Genomic DNA, 15,241 nt, shown 5'->3' on the forward strand with positions numbered 1-15,241 from the left:
CGGTTTTTGAAATGGTGGAAGGCGGAAAACGGAATAAAATATAATTTTTCAGCAGACGAATTAGGCCTTAATTTGTTGCAAAAAGTTTCTAAAAATGGTTAAATTTGTGTTAAATTTGGTTTTTTGATGAAAACTTATCGCTTTGCTGCAAAACACCTATAAAAATATTAGAATATCAGTAAATTCGAGTAGGCGAACAAATTCTTCGAACTGATATCCTCTAGGCGGAAGCCGGAGAAAATCTTAAAATGACAGTAGGCGAAACTCCGTTTAACACTGTTCTGGAAAGCTTTTTCTTTCAAATTAAATGTGTTCGCTAGATCCGCAGGTCACGATGTCTGTCTGTATGTCTGTGTGTCCGTCATGCGTGTCCGTTTCTCTAGTTTCTCCATAGTAGCCATAGGACGTATAGAGAAAACGGAAGGTGTTACTTTTCAACTCATACTAGACTACTTATTTTTAAAAGCGGGGAGGGCTTGAGTCGTGTTGAGGTTTTTTCTCGAAGTTTCCGTTTCAGTTATAAAATTTAAAATTTTCAAAAATCCAATATTCACTTTTGATCGTTCTAACATTTCTAATGAATCAGTTCACTAATTCCAATTCTCATCGTCAAAGTTTTCTTCTTTATCCGTCTGTATGTCTGCCTGTTCTTCCTATGTTCCGATTGATCTCGGCATGTTTGGAAAAAACGTACAACATAATATTTAAGTGCTGTCATTCTCGAATCAGTCATTTCGGAAACTTTAGAAATTGTATTTTAGCCAATTGAGTGATACTGTTGTTTTGTTATAGTCTAAAGGTGAGAAAGTTCAAAAATAGTCAGATGGAGAGTTCGATTTTCGAAGTCTGCAAGAAAAAAATAACTTCTTTATTATTAAAAATGATTCTTTATATATTTTCTTCAATTTGTTCTTGAATCGGGAACAATTATTTTGATGTTCATTTACAATAGTAAAATTTCACTTCATTTCTGGTTCTTCGTCTAGTTTTCGTACCAGTTTATTTCGTTATTCACGTGAGTAAAAGTGACCAATATGACTTTGAAAGGTAAACTGTTTCAATATCTTTCTCAGCAAGTCTGAATTTATTGAGAACAATACAAATATATTGAAAATTGAATATTAACAGAAGCTGTAATTTTTTTTCAGTTTTAATCAGTAAACTTTAGAAACTTACACATTTCTTCTTGTTAACTACTTGTCTTTCTTTAATCGCGAATGACATTTGTTCCACATGAGAACAAAAGGATCTGGGAGAATATTTCAATTATTCTCAAATACGTAAATCCGAAGAAAACTTGGCAAATGAACAGAAATTTTTATTGAATACCAGTAAAATTCGGTAAGTAAGGTTTATAAAAATTCAGAAAATGCTTTTCTTTTTGTTTTTCTTAGTTTTTTCATGGGGTCTCTTGATTCAAAAATCGATTCAGAACGGTTGTTAAATTCTATTAGGGGAGATCAGGGCAACATAGTCGTCAACTAGGGAAAAACACAGACTTCCCTGTATTTTTTTACTGCACGTCAATTTTTTTACTGAAAAATTCCTCAAAAACCTTTGTAATCTGCAAAAAAATCAATCCTAAGAAGATTTTTTTCCAAAAAATAATCGAAAGTTTTCGAAAAAAAATTAAATGTTTTCAATACTGAATTTCCGGACCGATCAGGCCGGGAGAATTTTTTAAGCCTGGCCCGTTGCAGGTCTGGAAACAAAGCATCTTATAAGCATTCTATACAAAGTTTGATATTCTGTTTCGCAAGTTTTTCATTTTTAAATCAAAAAATTCCAATCACTTACAAAATTTTTATCATTGATAGAATAATGTCAGTTGCGTATTCTTATTAAATTTCTGAACCGAACTATTTCCTTTTATTCCATGTTCTCTTCTTTCCGCGTGAGTCACTATGCCTATCTGTATGTCTGTCTCTCCTGCAATCCGTCTTTTCAGAGAAAAGAAAAGTTCAACGGCAGAAATAAAGCGTTCAGTTCTTTTTTTTTCCAGTAATTAGCAAGCTAAACAATAAATAACTTCAAAAGTACATGATCTTAAAACTGAACAATATTTTAGTAATATCTGTCAAAAAACTCAAAATTATTATCCAGATTTTGTAACAGCAATCACTTCCCAAAACTAACCAATTATCTTGATTGTTCAATCCCATCTCTATGTCTCTCCGTCTTCCTTCTACCGCGATTTACCTTTCTCCCCATGTGAAAAAAAATTCTGGGAAAACCAACAAAACCTTCTAGAACATTCTAATTACTCTCAAATTTGGGACCGTATTTTGGGATCGAACTCGAAAAAGTTAAACATTTTAACAGGGTTATGAAAAAACTCCACTGGATTAAAATTTCTATTACCATACTTTTTTTTAACTAGAAAACTGAAAAAGCAAATTAATTTCAGATCTGAATACTTAACACATAGTAATCACTTTTATTGATTACAGATAAATAATGATAATCCATACTCCACTCATTAATCCTGTCTAGAAAATGCATAAAACCCTCAAGGGATTGGCAATAACAACCAGGAAGTAGAGATGTATGGGGGGCCAAGCCAATTATTGTGATACCCTGAAAGCCTTCTGAAATTATATCTGAAAATTGATTATCTTGATCTGGAAGCATACAGGTACACCCTAAAAACATTAATTCCAACTGGAATTCTCTTCGAGGCCACTTCTCAGCAGTCTGAAAGGACATTGGAAGTGACGGAGACATAAACAACCCCAATCGGCGGAATGAGGCGGCGGACTTCAAAGAGGTGTAACTCGAAAAGTAACCGTTCAAATTTTGAAAATTTTATATTTTCTGAAAGCCAGAAAGATTACGCATCGTTTCATGTAAAAATATCGGTATGTTGTCGCTGGAATTCCGGAGAGATATTGAGTCAAAGTCGGAAGTTAGAGTTACTTTTCTGGAAAACTTGGTTATTTATCAGGATAGCGAAGTGGAGTGGTGATAAAAGTTATATAGGCTTGTCGGAAATGTCTCTGGCTTTCCAAAAATCTGGGTTAGAATTCCATATCTTTAATCTCCGAGCTGAAAATCCAATTTTCCCGAGCTCAGGTCAATTTGAAACCAAAACTTTGACTTTGAACGCCCGTATCTCCGTCAAACTTTGTCGAAATTTTCCGGATTTTTGATATGTTATAGATAAAATTTCTGGCTACAACTTCACACTTCTAAATTCTAAAATTGTCATCGTCTTCCAGGTAGCGCGCCCCCATTCCAGACCCCTATCCTCCACTCCAACACTCTGCTATTCGGTGTGAGGAGGAGAGGAGAAATGTGTCCCGACAGGGGGGTTGGGCGGTTGTATATATATAAAGGGAGGAGGACGATCCAGTCATCACTTTCTCAGTGTCACTCTCTCACAACCAACCCTCAAGAATGTCGGATTCCGCTCAAGTCGCCGTTGCCGCTGCTGCTCCAGCCGCCCCAGCTCCAAAGGCTAAGGCCACCAAGGCCGCCAAGCCAACCAAGGTCGCCAAGGCCAAGGTTCCAGCCGCCCATCCACCATACATCAACATGATCAAGGAGGCCATCAAGGAGCTCAAGGACCGTAAGGGAGCTTCCAAGCAAGCAATCCTCAAGTTTATCTCCTCCCACTTCAAGCTCGGAGACAACGTTATCCAAGTAAGTTGTTTATTTCTTTATTTTAATAGTCTTTTCCATAGTATTAGAAACTTTTTGCAAAAAATCCAAGTCCACATTTCCTAACCATTCCTTTCTTCCAGATCAACGCCCATCTCCGTCAAGCCCTCAAGCGTGGTGTCTCCAGCAAAGCCCTCGTTCAAGCCGCCGGAGCCGGAGCCAACGGACGTTTCCGTGTCGCCGAGAAGGCCGCCGCCGCCGCCAAGAAGCCAGCCGCCGAGAAGAAGGCCGCCACTGGAGAGAAGAAGGCCAAGAAGCCAGCCGCCAAGAAGCCAGCAGCAAAGAAGGCCGCAGCCACTGGAGAGAAGAAGACCAAGAAGCCAGCAGCCGCCAAGCCAAAGAAAGCCGCCGGAGAGAAGAAGGCCAAGGCACCAAAGAAGGTCTCGAAGCCTGTTGCTAAGAAGGCCGCCAAGTCTCCAGCCAAGAAAGCCGCACCGAAGAAGGCCGCCGCCGCTAAGCCAGCTGCCGCTGCTAAGAAGGCTTAAATGATCCCCATACCTTTGTACATTTTCCCCCTCATTACCTCTGTTCAATCGTATTGATGTACTGGATCTCTTTTTTCTTTTTCTTACTTGAAACTCCCACCTTCTCACTCCCTGTAAGCTGACATGCTGAAATCTTGCGGGTACTTTCCATTTTATTTCCTCTTTATACTTTTTTCATTAATTCTGACGTCTAGAATAATAAATAATTATAAAATCCAAAAAAACTGTGTTGGTGTTGTCTTATTTCTCTCTAAAATTTCAGCAATCTTTCAGATTTCTCTCAGACTTCTATGTCATCGCATTCAGAAGATCCACTTTTTCAGATGTCTCATTACTTCTCGGTTATCTTTCCTGTTCTCGGATCCAGAAAAACAAGATGTCATAGGAATTTATTCTAATCTTCTTCTTCTGAGAGGTCGTCACACAGAATTCTCTTCCCCCCTGTCAGGACACACCTCGCCTCTCCATCTTCCTCCGAATAGCCTTGTTCATAGTGGAAGGATTGAGTTGCAGATTGTGTGCGTAATTGCAGATTGGAGCTGAAAATCTTCTCCGTTCTCAATGTCAGGTTATAGCCAGATATTTTATCTATAACATATCAAAAATCCGGAAATTTTCGACGAAGTATGACCGAGATACTGACGTTCAAAGTCAAAGTTTTGGTTTCAAATTGACCTGAGCTCGGGAAAATTGGATTTTCAGCTCGGAGATTAAAGCTATGAGATTCTAACTTTGATTTTTAAAAAGCCAGAGACATTTCCTACAAGATCATATAACTTTTATCACCACTCCATCTCTCTGTCCTGATAAAAATCCAAGTTTTCCAGAAAAGTAACTCTAAATTCCGACTTTGATTCAAAATCTTTCCCGATTTTCAGCGACAACCTATCAATATTTTCATATGAAACGATGCGTAATCTTTCTGGCTTTCAGAAAATATAGACATTTCAAAAATTGAACGGTTATTTTTCGAGTTACACCTCTTTGAAGTCCGCCGCTTCATTCCTCCGTTTGGGGTTGTTTATGTCTCCGTCACTTCCAATGTCCTTTCAGACTGCTGAGAAGTGGCCTTGAAGAGAATTCCAGAATTGATATTTTTAGAATTGATGTTTTTATGTTATATCGATATGTTTCCATTATCTGGGAAATTATTGTATCTTCAGTTTAGCTAATTAACATTTTCCGGTGGTTAGGAATTTTTGTTAGAATACTCTGAAAAAATGTTGGTTTAAAAAAAATTTCAGTTTCAGTCATTCCATTTTTTATGAAATCTTTTCTTCGATCATTAATAACGACTTTCTCTGCGAACCAATAGTTTTGAGTTTAGTAAAATTTTCCACCGTTTTTTTTTTTCCAAAAAAGTTAAAAGTGGTGAAATTTTTAATTCCGCTTGTCATACTCGTTTTTTTTTTCAGAAATCTTTAGAATCAAAATTGTCTGAGACTCATCTCAATTTTTCCTGTTTCACCCTGGAAATATCATTTGCTAAAATTCAGAACTATCAATATCAAGTTTGCCGGAAAAGGGTGTATAAAAAACTTCCTCCCTGTCGGGACACACCTCGCCTCACCATATTCCTCCGAATACCCCTGTGAATAGTGGAAGGACGGGATCCCAAATAGTGTGCGTAATTGCAGATTAGAGCAGAAAATTCTAAAAGTTGTTTATGTGGACTTATAGCCCGATATTTTATCTATGACATATCAAAAATCCGGAAAATTTTGACAAAGTTTTACCGAGATACGGGCGTTCGAAGTCAAAGTTTTGGTTTCAAATTGACCCGAGCTCGGGAAAATTGGGTTATCAGCTCGGAGATTGAAGCTATGAGGTTCTAACTCAGATTTTTTTCCTACAAGACCATATAACTTTTATCACCAATCCACTTCACTATCCTGATAAAAATCCAAGTATTCCAGAAAAGTAACTCTTACTTCCGACTTTGACTCAAAATCTCTCCGGATTTCCAGCGACAACAGACTGATATTTTTACATGAAACGACGCGTAATCTTTCTGGCTCTCAGAAAATATAATGTTTTTCACAATTTGAACGGTTACTTTTCGAGTTACACCTCTTTGAAGTCCGCCGCCTCATTCCTTCGTTTGGGGTTGTTTATGTCTCCGTCACTTCCAATGTCCTTTCAGACTGCTGAGAAGTGGCCTCACAGTGAATTCCAGTTAAAATCGACATCGAAATTATATACGTCTATTTCAATATTATGGGAAATTATTATATTCTAAATTTAGTTAGTCAACACTTTTTTATATGATTTTCTTCTCAATCAATGGGCTCATGTGTTACTGTTTGAAAAACAAAATTTGAATTTTGTGATGTTTTCTCGATTGTTTTTTTTTTAAATATTTGGTGGCCCAAAAATTTGAAAAATCTGACTTTCAGATATGAATTTGAAAAAAAGATATATGGTTATCTGAAAAACATGTTCTAGTTTCTGACGTTGAATAGATATTTCTCACAACTTGACAATATTTTGATATGCTTACTGTTTCTGGTTTTCGAGAACATCTGAACTTTTCAAATTCTGACACTGGAATCTCTGAATTATGGATCCTTTCCAATTTTCTTTCCAACCCAACTATTTATTTCTCGTGCCATGTAATCTACAAGGCAACTGTCACCATTTGGTTTTTGATAGTAATGTACTCGGGTTTATACAAATACATACCATATGACGGGGAAAATTGGCAGTGTGCCAAGAGAAGGCTACGGCCCGTCCGGCAGTATTGGTTAACAGCAAGGAAGAAAGGAAAGGGGGCGCGGTCCGCGAGGATTTTTTTCAATCAGATGAAAAACGTTTTTAAACTAATGAATTTGGTTATCCAATGATTAAAAATAGATAAAAACCAATAAGAAACAGTCAAATTTTACAGTTTTTGAGTGTCAAAAATTTAAAATATTTTTAACTACTTTTGATGATAAGTTTATAACGAATCAATTCAAAATTTCATTATGATTCTTTGAATCCCCAGTTTTTTCAAGATAAATGGATTAGGTAACGGTTAAAAATAGATAAAATCAAGTTATGAAGGATAAGAAACATTAAAATTTTCCTTTATCAATGTTTCAAAATTTCACATTTTTTACTACTATTGATGATAAGTTTATGACAAATCAGTTTAAAATTTCGTTATAGCTGGTTCAGATCCTTTTTTTTAATTTCTTGGCTCCACAAGTAACGTCCGCAAAATACTTGGCACGCTGCCAGGTTTTTTGCGCGCTCGGCTACACACACAGACCGACCGAGGGAGAGAAGACAGAGGTCTTGGAGAAGGGGGGACTGACCGCGGCGGTTTCCCTCACTGTTTTGGATAGAATCAAGGAGAAAGAGGGAGAGCGATAGGGTCAAAAATTGTAAACTATTATTGAAGAAGCTGGAATTTTCAACGGTAATTGTTTGGAATTTGAAACATTTCTAATTTAGCAAAAACCTCTGTTTCGAAGCTAACAGTTTTGCTGTTAGTTACTTGTTACACATTGATGAGTTTTCATTGAATTTTGATTATAGAACTTCACCAAATTATTCAAAATTTGGGTTTTAGAGACAACCAAGGTCATGACTTTGACGCTATCATTATATTGCTGCTGACAGTATTTTATCCTGACAATCTAGTAACACAAACAACGAAATCTCATGGTGACGTCATTAGAAATCTTGACAACATGTCAAGATACGATACGCAGTTTTTACCTCAATATTTCAAGTCTTACAGGCATTTGATTTGAGTTATTGTAAGAACGATAATACAAAATAAACTGCAATATTAAAAATTTCAAAACTGTTTTTTGTAGGAAAAACTATAGAAACAGTAGGATTTTCACCTTTTCTTTAACATTTTTAGGTAAAAAATTTTCGTTTTTACGAGAATTTCCTTTTTTTATAGAAGCAAGTATGAAAATTCTAGATATTACCATCGTACTGTCCGTTATGAGGGAACTCATACAAAACATGAAACTTCAATTGTTCGATATATTGGTGGTGTAAAAAGTAAAATGAAAAAAGAGCGTCACGCTGGTAATTTGACACGACGATTTTCCGACTTTTTCACATCTCATGTTTTTAAAAATGTGCAAAATTTTGCAGATTTTGAAGTTTCAGCCAATTCTCAACCCTGAAATGAAAAAAGCAAACAATTATCAATTTCGCTAACAATTAAGACAAAACAAAACGCCAGAGTGGAAAAAATCGGGTAGAAGCATGAGTGAGAAGAATATTTTTTCAACATTCGTTTTACCTAATAGATCCGGAATTCAAGAAATTCAAAAATAAGAAAAATGAAACAGTTTTTGAAAATGTTTTTGAAAATTACAACGAAATCCGATATAATGAGTGGGTGAAATCGATGGGGCTGGTTGGGAGGCGTGTCTATGATTCAAATTTTGCAAGTGATGGAGTCAACGTCATTGGAGAGGCACACGGAGAATATACGCTAACCCGGATTTAATTTTAGGAATCAAATTGAGAGCAAGATGGAACAGTAGAAAAATTCCACACTTTAACCACTGAAACTGGATAATAGGGACAGAGAGTAGAAATTTTATGAGAACTCCCCTTTCCAGCTACACAAACTGTGTTTCAGGTACTCTAGATACGAGAGACTATCATTAATATCGTATTTTGATCCGATAGATTTATTTCCATAAAAAACTGCAAAAATTACTGATTTCTCAAACAAAGTTGTTCTAGTTCTAACTCATTTAAGCATCAGTTTCACATTTTTGTCTCGTGACCGCTGGGAAAAATTGCGCTCATTCATATTTATTGAGAACAAGAATGAAAATTCATCTCGGATTTCTAAATGTAGTTTTAGCTTTTCTGAAACATTTATTTTAATTTCAGGAGGTGAAATTAACAGTGCTAAAAACCAATGCAAATAATTTTATTAGCTTTCGAAGTGCATTTTTACAGAATTGTCACTGACCGGCCCAATTTTTGACAAGTCCAATTCCTTCCTCATATAAAATCAAAATTGTTCGATTGAAAGTTTGATTGTAATGATGAGAAGGTGAAACTGTAATCTTCCCTATGAAAAACTGACACCAGTTGGGAAATTAAGACATCAACTCTGAAAAACGGGTTTGCTGGAGGTCGAAGACCCGTCGGATGTGTTACAGTTATTTCATGTTGGGAGAGAATTTGTGAAACAGTGTCCTAAAAATAAATTTTTCACGGTTGCATGCGGTAAAAAAATCAATTTTTCTCAAGTTTGCAATGATGATGAAAGAGTGTTCTCTGTGTACCTACTTCCGGAAATACTTCCGGAGAAATTCTAGTTATGCGTCGTTTCGATATCAAATCCACAGCACGATCTTGCAGATAAGCAAATGTGACTTGACCATTGCCAAATAAATGTTTTCATTTCATTTCTATATGTATTTGTTTTTAATGTAATGTTTTTTTTAAAATATTGCAGGAAGTGGAAATTGTACGACCACATCTACTAGCAGACTTGCAAAATATCGGCCCGGCCCGGCTCGGGCCGGGCCGGTAGAGAAAGTTGCCGGCCCGGCCCGGCCCGGTCGGCCCGGAGTCAAAAAATGAGCACAACTTTTTCACAAAATTTTTCGAAATTTTTTGAAATTTTCGTCAAAAATAGTCAAAAATCCTATGTAAACTTGAGTTTTATCGATATGTAAAAACATAGTCGAAAATTCGACTTTTTTGCGAGAAAATCAAAAAATTTTCAAAAAAATTCAAATTTTCAAATTTTTGTACTGTGACCCGGGCCGACCGGGCCGGGCCGGTGAAAATTCTCAAATCGGCCCGGCCCGGCCCGGCCCGGCCCGGCCCGTTGCAAGTATGTCTACTAGGAACAAACTGAAGTTCCCTGCTGTTTTGATTACTTGTTTGCAATTATTGAGTAAGAAAATACATTTCAATATTTGTGATAATTGCAAAACAGGTAATATTTTCCAGAAAATAACATCTTTTTGGTTTTCAAAATTTTCACTATTTCCTTTAAATGCAATAATATATAATCAGAGGGAAATGGACATCTGGCGGAATTACCCTTTTTAAATTTTATTTTTAACTTAAAATTCCTTCAAATTTTGAGCGTAATCCGATGATACTGCTTACAAGAAACTTCTAAAGTCAACGAAACTGTTCATCACTATCACAAGTAGATTTTGGAGATGTAATGCAATTTGTTTTCATGCTTATAATGACTTATAAATTTGAAAAGTGTCATGAAATTCATTGCGACCGGCCGTGTATACAATTCCAACGAGAAGAGCCTGAACGAACTATTATTTTACAGTTACTTGAAACATAAACTATTTTCCTGTGAATTCAATTTTTTAAATTTTATAGCTATAGCTCATCAATTTGAAGTAAAAGCTTTCAAACTACACATTTATTTTGTAGCTTGTTGCAAACCTTACATAAATGTAAATACGAATAAAAACTGTTTCGTGACTATTTTCAAATGAACCGAAAATTAAATAATCCAATTACCACAGTCGAATCAGGTGGAAAATTTGCTGAGTTGATAAAAAGTGGAGGTGAGACTACTGTAGTATCAATGAAGTTAAGGCAAGGCTGTCGCACGGCCGGCCGCGTCCGGCCGCGGCTTTTTCTTGAAAATTTCGAAAAGCTGTGGCCGGCTCAAAAAAGTTTTGGCACCAGTGGGGGTCGAACCCTGGTTATCTATTTGGTTCCAAAAAGTCAAAAGTATATCAAGTCATGTTTTCCCTTGAAACTCTAGAAAGCCGCGGCTGTTTGAAATTTTCAGGAAAAAGCCGCGGCCTCGGCCGGCCGTGATTTCCTTGAGTTTAGGTAACATTTTCACTTTTTCGGAGAGCTATTCACGTTTTTTTCTGCTTCAACTTGACAAGAAATGTTTCAAATTCAATTTTAGTTACTGAGCGGCATTCTTCAAGTTCATGATTACAGGATAAATGAAAGTTTCTAGCAGTGAAAGAAGGAGAATTGTAGCGTCTGTGGTACAGCAAATTGAAAGACCCTCTAATTATGAAATTCTTCTATTCTACCTGATTAGAATAATGTGGAAAGTTTCCTAGCGTATGGACTGATAAGGATGTTCAATCTTCTGATAAATATGTTAACTGAGTTCATCTCCCCCCATGCACATCAATCCAGAACAGAGGAATGTCTTAACTTGGCCATCATCAAATTACCAGAAATCTACCGTTTCAAAATGGGGGTGAAGATTCAGAACCATTCTATTAGATATTCACAGCAAATTAAATAATCGCATTTGATTATGTGATCTTAAATTGACAATCTACTAGGAGACTGGATTTTCCTGATTTTTTTTTTGATCGAAAAAGAAATGTGGCGCATCTCTCAGACACAGTTTCGATTTTTTTGACAATTACACAGCAGAAAAGATATTCCAAAAATCAGCATCCATCTTTCAAATCGCTTAAAAAATTTTTTCACTATTTCGTTTGGTTCATCACTGTTTCAAGTAGTTTTTAGATATGTTTAACGATTTTCTTATATTTAATAAGACTGGCCTTTATAATTCTAATAAGTACAAAATCTTAAAAATGCCACGAATTGACAAATTCTAAATACGATGGTAAAAAGTCATAATGTTATAATTGAGTGTTAACGAGAAAGGCGTGAACAACATTTTGTATAACAACAACTTGAAACGGAAACCATTTTTCTGTGATTTTTTTCAATATGGCTTCTCAAAGTGTGATATTTTGTTCAGAACCTGAAGTTCTAATACAAAATTTTGAAAATGGGTCATGTTTCAATAATAACATTTTTCGTACTTCTACTCGGAAATTATAATCATGAAGTCATGAGTTAGATAAAAACAATTTACAAATTTATCGTGATAAACCAATTACAGCATATGTCTTGCTATTTCCTCTGTAAAAATTAAGCGTTCGTTTCTTTTTTAGTTGCACTTCCTGTTTATCAAATTTGTAGAACCTATTCTAATCTTTTCTTGATCGTTTCTTTTTTTGATCGTTTCTTTTCTGTACTTCTGCTCCGAAGTTACTAGGAGATCACTTTTTTTCTGTTTTTTTTTGTCAATATTTCAAAGGTATGTCTTCAAAACTGCCCGACTCTGAACACACTTCGAAGAAACTACTGTTATAGCTCATCAATGTATATTGAACGTTTTCAAACTACACATTCTCCCCTTTGCTTTTTCACTTGCATATATTTAAAAACTAATAAAATCAGTTTCGTGACTAATGACCCGAAACTTAAGTAATCCATTCCCATAATCGTGTATTGTTGAAAATTGGCTGATATGATAAACAAGTGAAGAGTAGACTACTAGAATAAAGTTTAGGTGAAGTTTTTTTTTACTTTTTCGGAAAGCTGTTCACGTTTTTTCTGCTTCAAATTGACAAGAAATGTTCCAACATTTGATTTTATTTACTATACACTTTTCGTGGATCGTTCATACCGTATGAAAGAAAATTTCGTAAAAATAAATGAACAGCGACACAGTTTTTTATCAAAAGCTATATGATAAACTGTGTAAAAGTGTAAGCCTTAAAACGGCAAAGAATTACAAGCATCTGTTGGCACAAATGATTTTTGGAAATGTTTGGCTTTGACATTATTTCTAGTTGGCTTACAATAAGCACGGTTTAGTTAACGGCGAAATCTCTTCCAAACGATAAGAAATATGTTTTGAAAAAAAAGGTGTTACGAGAAACGGTAAAAATAACGGCTCTACCGCCCGATCGAGGTTCTTTGAAATTATCGAGGTCCTTTGAAATTATCGAGGTCCTTTGAAAATAACGAGGTCCTTTGAAATTATCGAGGTCCTTTGAAAATATCAAGGGCCTTTGAAAATATCGAGGTCCTTTGAAAATATCGAGGTCCCTTCAAAGTACAGGGGTCCTTTGAAAATTGGGAGTACTTTTCTCGCAAACAGCGAATATTGTTTGAATTTTTGTATTTTTTATTGTTTTTTTATAACAGTTTTCCAATTATTATCGTTTATAAGTTTTATGAATATATATATAACATTGTGATACAAACGACGTTACTACGTTATCATGCGTGCATTCAGGCTCCTCCTACATAGTAAATATTGTAGGGCGTTTCCAAATGGAGCAGTCATTGTCGCATTCTTCTCCCTGCAGCAAGCGCTACAGTCGACATGAAGAGTTTTTTGATACTAATTGTTTTGTTGGGACTGTATGGAGAAGTGTCGTGCCGCTACAAGAGCCGCCACTTTCACTCGAGGCAATCGAAGAAGTTCAGCAATGTAGAGGTGAGTTCAATAGGTCAATTTCGGTATATCAAAAGTTCGTGAATTATTTTGTAGAGGGTATTTCATGGAACTGATATTGTCAATCCGAATGCCCCAGATACCAAATACAACGACGCTATCGAAGATCCATCAGTTGGAATCGTCGTCTCAATAGAGTTGTATATACACGAAAGGTAACTGGTTAGAAATTTTCTCCCTGTAATTCATTTTTTCACAGATTGGACATATTTTTCCACGCCAAAAAAACACAAGCTTCCAAGGAGGTTATCCCGCTTCACATATCGATCCGTCCCAACGAGGATGTAAGTAACACAATAATTTACCAGTTTAAATTTTCAAAGTTCAGGCTATTGTCTTCAATTCCCTAATCAGGGACAAGTGGGATCATGAAGAAAGAAGAAGGCTTCCTTTTGAAATTCAATCTTTGGTTTTGATCGATGTGAAATTCGATTATACTGGTTTTTTGGTAAGATAAATCTGATTGTAACCTTTCCAATGTATGAAGCTTTTTAGGTTACAATTAATGATGAGTGGCTGAAAATGTATGAGTACCGGTACCCAGTAACATCAGCGAACTTTCTAACCATCAAAGGTGACTGTTCGATGCGCTCGGTTTCCATATTTGAGGAGAAGGGAGAGGAGACAATAAAAGCAGCCGAATACCAGCAGCAGGAGACGGAGGAAACGGAAAAAGAAGAGAGAGAAGAAAAAGATGAGAGAGCGGATGAAAGTGAGAACAAATAAAGATTGTAGTGCAATTTTTATTCGATTAAGAGAAAGAATAAATGTTAATTCAGTTAAAAAATGAAAATGATAGAAGTTATGAAATGAAATTGAAAATTAATTAGTTTTCTTTGTAGGTTTTTGAGGAGGGCGAGTTTGACGCTTTTTCGTTGGAGGTTCCGTCACTTGAGTGTCCTTCTGCTTTGTAGTTGTCCGTCTCCTTGTAGCGGAAGTCGTTTTGGGGGCAACGGTAGTGGTTTTCGGTGTAGTAGTTGACTTCTGTTTTTTCGTTGAGAACGTGGGAGTAGTGATTGGTTTTGCAGTGGACGAAGTACGTACTGGTCTCCCTCTAGTTTTTGAATTATTCGCATAATGTTTTTGTTCATTCCTGCTTCTCTTTCCCACCACTGCTGTGTCATGTCCCGAAACCATTCGTGGTAATCAGAAATGGTGTTTTCAGATGTTTCGAAGTACGCAGCGGAGTCCTTCGCTGTTTTTGTCGGATTTTCGATCCAATCAGCTGCGATGTACAATACTTTTTGGAGCGGAATACGGAGACCTTCGAAAAATGAGTTTTCTCTGAAAGGAAGTAATAATGTTAATAAAACAACAAAAGTATCACCTGATCGATACTTTACTGGACATCCCGTCGCTTTTGCATGTTGAGCAGCGCCAGACTAGCATATCATTTTTTTTACTGGAATCCTTGACCAGAGACATGTACTGGCTACACCAGTCCTGTTCACACTCGCGTTCGTTTGCGAGCAATCCATACCTGGAATAAAAAATTGAAAAATATTTTGCGAGACATAATGAATAGTGTGATAATTAAACTCACGTCGCCACAAACTCAAGGGCTTTCTCTGTAGTTGTTGGATGATCCATTTCTCCGATGTACTCTTCTAAGTTTCTAGTAGTCAACTCCGCTAGATTGAGAAGACTGTTTGGTCCTGTGACCAAACTTGGGTCTACAATTGTAACTCTCGACTTCTGAACTCTTTTCCATCTGTAATAAAAGCAAAGACTTTCTACAAAACGGTTTACAAAGCAGATAAAATTACCTGGAAAGAGTTCCATTGCTCCACTCTACAGTAAGCAATTGATGCGGAAGAAGAAAAATCAGAATGAAACAGAAAATCAT

At 36.2% G+C, this 15,241-nt stretch overlaps 4 protein-coding genes across 4 annotated transcripts; 2 read left to right on the forward strand and 2 right to left on the reverse strand.

Annotated features, from left to right (window-relative positions):
* Positions 1–3,396: 3,396 nt before the first annotated feature.
* Positions 3,397–4,145, forward strand: GCK72_012323 (uncharacterized protein; the record flags this gene model as incomplete). The annotated part of the gene is made up of 2 exons (XM_003093444.2): positions 3,397–3,642; positions 3,744–4,145. 2 exons carry the CDS (start codon positions 3,397–3,399, stop codon positions 4,143–4,145), a joined length of 648 nt encoding a protein of 215 aa, XP_003093492.2.
* On the reverse strand, positions 3,800–4,296 carry GCK72_012324 (uncharacterized protein; the record flags this gene model as incomplete). The annotated part of the gene is made up of 2 exons (XM_053729016.1): positions 3,800–4,131; positions 4,233–4,296. The coding sequence occupies 2 exons, from the start codon at positions 4,294–4,296 to the stop codon at positions 3,800–3,802; spliced, it is 396 nt and encodes a 131-aa protein (XP_053583788.1).
* An 8,967-nt stretch (positions 4,297–13,263) lies between these two features.
* Positions 13,264–14,121, forward strand: GCK72_012325 (uncharacterized protein; the record flags this gene model as incomplete). The annotated part of the gene is made up of 5 exons (XM_053729017.1): positions 13,264–13,377; positions 13,432–13,550; positions 13,595–13,679; positions 13,724–13,843; positions 13,891–14,121. The coding sequence occupies 5 exons, from the start codon at positions 13,264–13,266 to the stop codon at positions 14,119–14,121; spliced, it is 669 nt and encodes a 222-aa protein (XP_053583789.1).
* Positions 14,122–14,282: 161 nt separating this feature from the next.
* Positions 14,283–15,241, reverse strand: GCK72_012326 (uncharacterized protein; the record flags this gene model as incomplete). Its single annotated transcript, XM_053729018.1, has 4 exons — positions 14,283–14,679; positions 14,723–14,875; positions 14,939–15,106; positions 15,162–15,241. The coding sequence occupies 4 exons, from the start codon at positions 15,239–15,241 to the stop codon at positions 14,283–14,285; spliced, it is 798 nt and encodes a 265-aa protein (XP_053583790.1).

The sequence above is a fragment of the Caenorhabditis remanei genome, chromosome IV, assembly GCF_010183535.1.
Source record: "Caenorhabditis remanei strain PX506 chromosome IV, whole genome shotgun sequence".
Lineage (NCBI taxonomy): Eukaryota > Metazoa > Nematoda > Chromadorea > Rhabditida > Rhabditidae > Caenorhabditis > Caenorhabditis remanei.